Below are 9,279 nucleotides of genomic sequence, written 5' to 3'. Positions count from 1 at the left end.
TGTATTTATGTCCAAGACAATGCATATTGGAGCAAAAAAAAAAAATCTTAAAATTTATGCTGATTAGTTCTAAACTAGTAGAGACTGAAAGGCAGTGCCATCTTAGGACATAATAATAATAATAATAATAATAATAATAATAATAATAATAATAATAATAATAATAGGTTTTTATATCCTGCTTTTCTCTACCTTTAGGAGTCTCAAAGTGGCTCACAATCACCTTCTCTTTGGGTGCAGTCAGACTGCCATGGCCGCTAAGCTGGCATCACAGTGCCGCAAATCTTTGGTTGGTCGTTCACATCAGCAACATGCCGCAACCACAGGCCATGGCTGAATGGATTTTTTCCTACACTCTGCTGCGCATGCAGACATACTTCTGTCAGGGAGTTCAGTCAGCCCCTGTATAGTTCTAAGAACTCCTTCGCTCTTACACATCTGCAGCTTCCCAGAGAGGATGTCTGACGGAAAGAACATAGTTCCCTGAGAGTGGCAGTGGTTGAGATACCCAGCACCTGTGGAATTCACTTTCCCACGCTTCCTCACCCAAACACTGTGCTTTGCATATGTACATGCACTTCCATGCAGGAGTGCCACAGGCAGCTGATAGGGGTGGTGAGGCACATATCGGAGTGGGGGTGGAGAGAAAAAAGGAAACTAAGAGGGCTGATCACACTGCTCAGGTGTTTCCATGGTGTGCCCGGGTGATCAGACACATGGAAACCTGCCGAGGTAGCCACTGGAATTTGCTGGTGGGTATTTAATCTTCATGGGAGTTGTTTTAGTGTGAGGTTGGGACGAATGGGACACGGGAGCCATATATATGTGTGTGTTTAATCATGCACATTTGATCTGGAGAGGAGGGGTGGCTATGTTGGGCCAAACTGCTTGTGTGATCGTACCCTTCCCATAACAGGTACAGGTCCCGTGAGGTAGGTGGGGCTGAGAGAGTTCTGAGAGAACTGAAAATATAATGTATTGTAATGCCCTTGTATAGAACTATTATGCAGTGTCATTTGGAGTACTGGATACATTTCTGGTCCCTATATCTCAGAAGGTATTCTCTAGAACATGAAAAACTGCAAACGATGACAAAGATGACTAGAGGATGACTGGAACACCTTTCCTATGAGTTGGGGGCTGTTCAATGTAGGAAAATAGGTGACTGTGGGAGGACATGATAGAGGTTATTACAACTATACTGGGGTGGAGAAAGTGGTTACAGATGTGTAATAGATTCAGGACAGACAAAAATAGAACTTTATTCAATGAGTAATTAAATTATAGAATTCACTGCCAGTGGACATGAGGTCTTGAAGCTGTCTTATACTAGGTCAGACCATTGGTCTATTAAAGTTAGTACTGTTTTCTGTGATGGCAGCAGCTCTCCAGGGTATCGGATAGAGGTCTTTTCAGTACCCAGTCTTTTTAGCTTGGAGATGCTGGGAATTGAACCTGGGGCCATCTGTGCAGGGTAGTCTGGAGCAGCACAGAATTTTCTACACCAGGAGATTCTATTGCCAACTTACATTTACAATGGGCAGATGACTGGATGTACTTGTGGAACAGTGAAGTGGGCAGAGGAGGAGCTGTTTCCTCAGTCTACGTGAGAAAGTGGTTCTGAAATCTAAAGCATGTCTCTACTATAGAAAGTTGTATTAATAATACATGTAAAATTAACAATCCACTGATATGGTTTTAGTTTCCAAAACAACACCTCTGATATGTGAGAGAAAGTTTCTCTTCAGATTTAGGGCAGTTCAAAATTTGCTACATCGTTTGTTTTCTGTAATGTCAAACCCCGCCCTTTCCTGCAGTAGTATCAAATCTAGTAACAAAAATTCTGTCGAAGAACATCAGTACAGCAAAAATGGGATAAGAAATTTGTCCCCATCAAAAATAAAATGCTTATATTTCAGATTATCTTAACTACTAGCATTACCATTAGGCAAACTATTACTGTGCTACGTTTTATACCTACCTTGTTTGGAAAATTTCTTGAATTTACATATATCACTATGTAAATAAGAAGAAGCAATTTACATATCATAGCATATTGTGTTCTAGATGAGAAAATGTTTTGATAGCAAAGTAGCATATGTATGTCTGTGTGTATATACTGGCCCATGTGGCTATTCTTTTCAAGTCTCTTTATAATGGTGCTTAGTCACAGTAGATTTTCCAATGTATGTAGTTCTAGGACTGGAAGAATGTTGTGCTCTATTTCAAGTGGCTTTAGTATAATACTGGAGCTTCACCAGTTGCTTCTGTAGCATAGCATCCCCCCCAATAAGTTAATGTATTTCAAACAAAAATTAGTCATACTTATCTAAGAACAGGCCCATTTGAGGTGAACCACAAATTGTTTACTTTCCTTTCTTTGGGTGTGTGTGTGTGTATATATATTGTTTATGTTACAAACTCATTGCTGGGGCATTCTACTGTTACTTGGCATCTATATAGGCACAACCATTTCTTAATTCAGTTTGGACCTCATCGTAAGAAATTCAGAATAACTTCACACACCCATTGATGTCAATAGAATTAGCAGATACGAGAAGAACATTTATTACAATTGCCTTGTGGCTGTACAACGGCCTTCCTGAGGAGGTTAGGTTGAGCCTCATCTTATGGCTTTCCACAGGGGCTACAGGACTGCATTATTCCAATGCCGCTGGATAGAAGCAAGTACAGCAACTTTTCTGAACTTAAGCACATAGGAGTTTGGTCAGTGCCTCGATGGGAAACCTGGGGCTCCCTCCTTCTATGTCACCACATACATGTAATAATAAAGACACTATTTGGTTGGCTTTTAAAGGCTAATTGAAGAGGTGGCTGTTTTAAAGTAATATTTCTTGGCTGTTAGATTTCTGTTGGATCATTAAAGAGCTTTATTGTCAATTAGATTTATAGAGCATTACTGCATTTGATACAAACTGTCTTGAGACTAGGAAATGTATTGTTATGTAAATGTTTTAAATAAAATAAATCTGCCATGGCTATATAACCTTAGATGTGACTTGCTTAATAGCCTCGGACAATTACTTAGGGAAGTGAGTGGAAAATATGACTACAATACTTTAGAACTTGAAAGCAGCAATCTTGTCTGGAGCAAGACTGTTGGAACACTATACAACAACAACGACAACACACACACATTCCATCCTCTAAATGTACTCTAAATGACATAATTCTGTCAGAAGTTGAAGGTATACTTCCATTAAATTCTGATTGGATAGTTTAAACACAAGGGGTTGGAGCCAAAGAACTGGGAATAGAACAGGTTCAAAGAAGACATGTTTCTTTCTTTCCTACATATCTAGAAATGGATCAAGAGTAAGAGCTCTTCAAATAGATCAAGAGCAGGAGCAGAAGGATATGTGAAAGGTTGTTAATTCTTCTTCTTCTCTGCAGCTTCACTTGCAGTACCTCATTTTATTCTGGAGGGTTCCCCGGCCTTCTGCAGCAGATTTTTGTGATAGATACCAGTCATCCAAAGCCTTTTATTGGCATATAAATAAAAATACAGTAATCTGAATACACACAGAGTCAAATTAAAATTGCCGAGTAACATCACAGAGTATCGCCATACAGAAAAACCTAATTCATCATATCATTTATCAGGCCGTAGGGCCATGGCACTGCAGAGAAACTTTGCTGTTATTTCAGTTATTTCTGTGTCTGTGTTATCGAGCAAGAAAAGAAGCTTAAAATCATCAGGGGACTCTAAAAAATGGCCTAATATGGGATATAGAAGATCCCGACGGGACACTAAATAGAGAGGGCACTGGAAGAGAACATGGGCAACAGTTTCAACACAATCCTTCCTACAAGGACAGCACCTGCTAGGATAGGGAATCCCTTGGAATCTGCCAGATAAAATAGCTGAAGGAAGAACGATAGATACATTCTGTCAGCTCCTTCTTCCAAAGGTTCATTTAATCCAATCCAGCATCTTTGAATGCTGTACCAAAGAATTACATATCTTGCAATCCATTTTACTGTCCCCTTTCTTCTAAAAACAGTGTAGTGTCCTAAATGTTCATTGTATTTTCATTTCTTCAAACTTTTTATTTTAAACTTTTCATAAAATTCTTCAGAACAAGCTGACAAAAAATAATTATATCCCCCAGGCATGATACAGAATGTTACAACACGCAAGAGAATTTCTTTAAAAGAATTAATATTTATGGTATCTAACAACGTTCTCTGTGTGTATGTATACAGAACAAGCTTTCCTTACCTGGGGCTGCTGAGTGGCAGTTGGTTTTTGAGGAGATGGCACAGGTGTTTTAGATAACATTTGGTTCATTTTGCTTACAACAAGCTCAGTTATAAGCTGTTTGTCTTCAACCTGATGCTCACCAATCAAAGGCATTGAGGAGTCCATAACCTAAAGGAGACCAAATCCAATCAGAGAGAGAAACTTTTTCCTCATTATTCTTAATGTTGTGCCATAGATCATTATTACCCACCCAGAGTGAGTAATAAAATAATACAGTGAGTAATAAAATAATAGAGAGTGCCAAGTATTTCTTTAGAAACTAATTTTAAAATTTCCCCTCTTCATGTGTCAGTTTTTGGTATCCAGAAAGATCAGGCAAATTATGGGAAGCACTGCATTTTTTAATGCCCAAGTACTGGAGTACTAGCTGCAGGATGAACTAGTGGTGTTGATGACAGCTATCAGACAGCACAGCTTTAACACTATTCTCGCCACTGTATACACATTAAACATTGTAAAAGTCCTAGTTCCAGTTCTTGTTTGCTTTACACTATATATGAGCAACTGACCTATGATGTTGTCAGATATCTGATATGCAACCAGCCATGTGTTTGCAATTTTGCACTACTGTAGCAACCTGCACAGAAAGCTTACCAAGCTTCTGTGTTGTGCTTTAGCACTCAACAGGTAATGCAAGGAAGAAGTCATGTAGAAAAGGAGGCATGATGTGATACAGACCTTCCCATGCCAAAATATTACCTTCCTGCAAAATACTGAGCAAAATGAGACCTTTGAACTGCTTAGTTAAGTCAAGTACTCATTCAGTTTCAGCTTACTCTGTTCACCTTGAATTGCAAGTAGAATCATAGAATCATGGCGTTGGAAGGGACCTCCAGGATCGTCTAGTCCAGCCCCCTGGACAATGCAGGGAATTCATAAATACCTCTCCCCCACCCCCAGTGACCCATAATCTATGTCCAGAAGACAGCATGCTATAACTGGTATAAAGAAAGGTATGAGTAGAGATGTAAAATTTCCAGAAATTTTGAAGCTCGGGAAAAAACCCAGGTTTTTTCGGGGAAAAACGGAAATTTTCAGAAAAATTGAAAAAAAATGCTACATTAGCATTTCTTTTGTCTTTTCTAGTTTGAAAGTCATTCTGTTACTTTAGGAACATAAAATATGACTATGGACATTTTTACTTGGCATGAAATTATCACAACTAGCATATTAAAAATATAGTGTATCCAAACAATTATTACAGAATACCCACCCACATGCAAAAACAAAACTGAAACTTTTTTATTTTCTTCTGACAATCGCACCTCCTAAAGGAAGAAATGCATCTTGTTCTTGCATTGGAGAGTTCAGTTTGTAACCTAGGACTTGCTTGTCCTCAGTGCACAGAAATTACATCAATCTGATAACACACGCGTCTGTGCCTGGTTTGCCAGTTGTACGGCTGTGGATAGGAAAGCACTTTTCGGAAAAAAACCAAAAAGGCTTCAGGAAAAAAGCGGTGGGGGGGGGGAACGGTTTTTCCCTGAATTTTCCCGGTTTTTTTGGGCCTTCACATCTCTAGGTATGAGAGCACAGTGGCTGACTGGATTGGACTGCTAGTCTCCTTTTAATTGTGTTGTTCTTCATACCACATGTGAAAGCTGAGTTTTTAACTCTGTTTAACTTATGCACAAGGCATGTAAAGCAAGATAATCTGTAAGGAAAAAATGGCCCTGGAATGGCCCCACTCCTTGCCCATTCTGGCCCCCCAAAAGAGGGAGTGCCTGCCCAGTCAGACCTGAGCAAGAGATGCCTGGCCAAGTTGAGTAGTCAGACAGGGTGAGGCTGGGCAGGTGAGTCCTGTTCCTTGCAACAATGATTGTCCCTTGCTGTAATGAGGCTAGGTGGACAGGGTTCGGTAGGGGTGGGCCAGAAAGGTGCATCCTTCACAGTGGTGAACCCTCCTTCCCTGCACCTCTGGCTCATGTCCACACCTCTCTTGGGCAGGAGTGGCCCAGCTGGGAGGGTGGCCTCAGGTTTGGTGGCCCCAGTAAAGGAACAGCTCCTCAGGCCATTGGTCTACCAGGAGTCTTCTCAGTGGCTTTAATCTACCCCTGTAGTATGCTAACTCTGAGTAAGTATTCAGTTACAGTGCAATCCTAAGAGCACTTTTCTAAGGACCTGTTGAATACACCTGAGTAGGATTTTCTGTTAGTTTCTGAAAGAATGACCTTTGTAAGCTTAAAGTTTCATGTTCTTATAACTAGTGCTAACATGCCCGTAGCAAGTAGCAGCAGTCTAATGCTACCTTGAACAATTTTTCCTATACAAAAATAAATAGCTGTCTAAAGGATTAAGTGGTATCAAAGTTAAGCATTTATATTCCTAAAAGACTTTGGAGACAGATGTGATTTTTCTCTTAGGCCTTTTTCTTTTATTAAGTGCTCATAACAGCTTGGCAAACTCTGGGAAGGAACGCTATACATTTCCCCTATTGTTACAGAAACAACTTCGTGTTACTAGGTGGACAGGGAATGATTTCTATCTTTGTTTTGCAATTAGATAATTATTGTTGCCATCAGCCAGATTCTTCAGTTAACTTTCAGGGCAGATGCTTGTCAACACTTCATGGAAGGAAAAATAAAGTGCTTCTCACCATGGTCTTACAAGAGAAACCATTCCATTTATCTCATGATAGTTATAAAAACACCTTTTAAAAATGCTGGAACATCTTTTAGAAGGGACAAGTAAATGCTGACTCAGATAGGTATGCCATAACATTACTTATTAGGAAAGTTATTGCAAACTTAACAAAGGTGTTCCTTGGCTGATCCACAATTACATGAGAAACTGGGAACTGAGCATCATGGATTGGATCCAGATGAAATTGGCCATTTCTATTGATTCCCTTTCCCTCTGCAGACCCCCCCCCGGCCTCATGTCATTCCTCATGTTCCCCTGTTCCATGGGAACAGCATTTTGTGATGATCAGTGGGATGCAGTAGGAGGGAGAACACAGGAAAATTCTATTCTGCCATTGGAAAATTTAGTCCAGATCCAACCGTATATGGATCAATACTAATCAACCAGTCCATTAGTTGTAACACATTTGCCTTATATGAAATGTGAGTGAAAAGGAAATATACAGGTCTGAGATAAGGTTCAGAATGCTACCAATCTGACCGCAACAGTAGTATATAAATCTAAGAAATAGGAGAGTAATGATCTGAAACACTATTTCAGTGGAGATACAGTTGTCTAGAGTGGACCTTCCCGATTTTACTATCTATGGTGCTGCTGTGGCTTAGTAACAGCTGCTAAAATCCATGAAATCAGGTTAAGATGCTCCAAATAATTAAGTACCAAGAGAATTCTCATGTGCTTATGGGAATATTATCTTAGTTAACTTATTTACAAAAAAAAAAAAGATAACTACGCTGGACAAATGAGCAAACATTTTCTTTAGTAGCTTGGAACAAGTGTTTTTGCCAAATCTGCCCCACAGTGACACTGGTTTATCCATGGCAACAACAGCTTTGATGCCAGATAATAGTACTAGAATTATATAACAAGCCTGCTAGCAGCTTAATGGTTTCTAAAATTACCATCATTTGGACAGAGGAGGATGTATTTTCTTTTGTACTCCTTTTAGATATTATTTACACATTTGCAGTTCTCATAAAACATTTCCCTGAAGGAACAGCTGCAATTTAAAAAGTTAAAGAGTTTTTTCAGTTATCCTTGAAAGTGTATTTGTAAGAATGATCTGAAAGGACATTGACCTATTCATAGTTCACCTCTATAGCAGGGATAGGCAACCTGTTTGGCCTCAATGCCACCCCCCACCCAGCAACTTCTGCCTGTAAAGATGATGGTGCGCTGGCAAACAAAAGTGGGAGCAGGGGAGGGGGAAGACAGGCAGAAAGAAATGTGTAGGGAGCCAGCTGAGTCCCAACAGCATTGCTAGTATCTCAGGCGATCTCTGGCAGGCATTGTGGGAGGAGGCACTGTCAGCTCCTCAGGGACTTGACTCGGTTGCTTGGGCAGATTACTGGCCCTGCATGCCGAGCAAAATGCTCTGAGGTGCTGCTGGCCATCCTGAGTGCCAGGATTGCCTTTCCTTCCTCTATAAAATTATTCACAGAATTGAGAAACAGAATAAATGAAAATTACCATTTTTTCCTCTCATTGCAAATTGTGTTTTAGCATCATTAGGCATAAACCAACAGAGAGTTAGGCAACAAGCTTCAGTGAATCTACACACTGCAGGTGGTTAATGACTAGATCGCAGAGATTTGATTTTTCACTTAAAAACAGTGGGAGGTTGCTAATTTGTTTGGGGAAATCCTTTTACCCTGACCTATTTTGCCAGCTCATCCCTGCTCAGTGCTTACTTTAAAACAGTGTCTCATTTTAAAAAGGTAAGATCTTGTTCTCCTCCAGTGAGGTTGAAGATTTTGACCAGCAGACACCCAGGCTCAGTATGACTGACATTAACTAGCCAGGAAAGGCATAGGTCCAAACTATGCCTAATGGCTTTCATAACTAGGGTTGTTAGCCTCCAGGTGGTGGCTGGAGACCTCCTGAGATTTCAACTGATCTCCATGACAGAATTCCCCTGGAGAAAATGGATATAATTTTTTTTTAAAGACCAAACTCATGCTGGGTGGATCCTCATTCACAGGGCTGGCTATTGTGGGCCCCAGGCAACAAACTACAAGATAACAGCCAAGAGAATCCTTTGGGTCTTTTTCAAGGGCTTGTCCCTCTGACCATGCCAGGATAAATACCTGCAAGCAGAGAGAAAAACAAACAAACAGACTAGATGGTTCTCAACTGCTGCTAGCAAGCTAGCAGGATGTGCAACTTCCTCCCGTGTTGGCTTCACCATCCCATCAAAATTGCATATACCTGCAAATGGCCTCTAAGCTCAGTCTATCTAATATATTTTTATCCTGTCTTTCCGCCAATGAACTCAAGGCCACATACATAGTTCTATCCTCGCCCCCTTATATTTAGTCTTATATCCCACTCTTCCTCAAAGGAGTGCAGGA

General features: G+C 40.3%; 1 protein-coding gene across 1 annotated transcript in view; it reads right to left on the bottom strand.

Annotated features, from left to right (window-relative positions):
- Nucleotides 1–9,279, bottom strand: part of SYN2 (synapsin II) — a 352,644-nt gene that overhangs the window by 18,411 nt on the left and 324,954 nt on the right. The window contains exon 12 of the mRNA XM_015420237.1: nt 4,244–4,393. Coding sequence (XP_015275723.1) covers nt 4,244–4,393 — 150 coding nt within the window. The remainder of the gene's footprint in view (nt 1–4,243; nt 4,394–9,279) is intronic.

This window comes from Gekko japonicus, unplaced genomic scaffold (assembly GCF_001447785.1).
Source record: "Gekko japonicus isolate JY-2015 unplaced genomic scaffold, Gekko_japonicus_V1.1 scaffold254, whole genome shotgun sequence".
Taxonomy (NCBI): Eukaryota; Metazoa; Chordata; class Lepidosauria; order Squamata; family Gekkonidae; genus Gekko; species Gekko japonicus.
The sequence above is the reverse complement of the archived record's forward strand: the minus strand, read 5'-3'. Positions and strand labels throughout refer to the sequence as shown.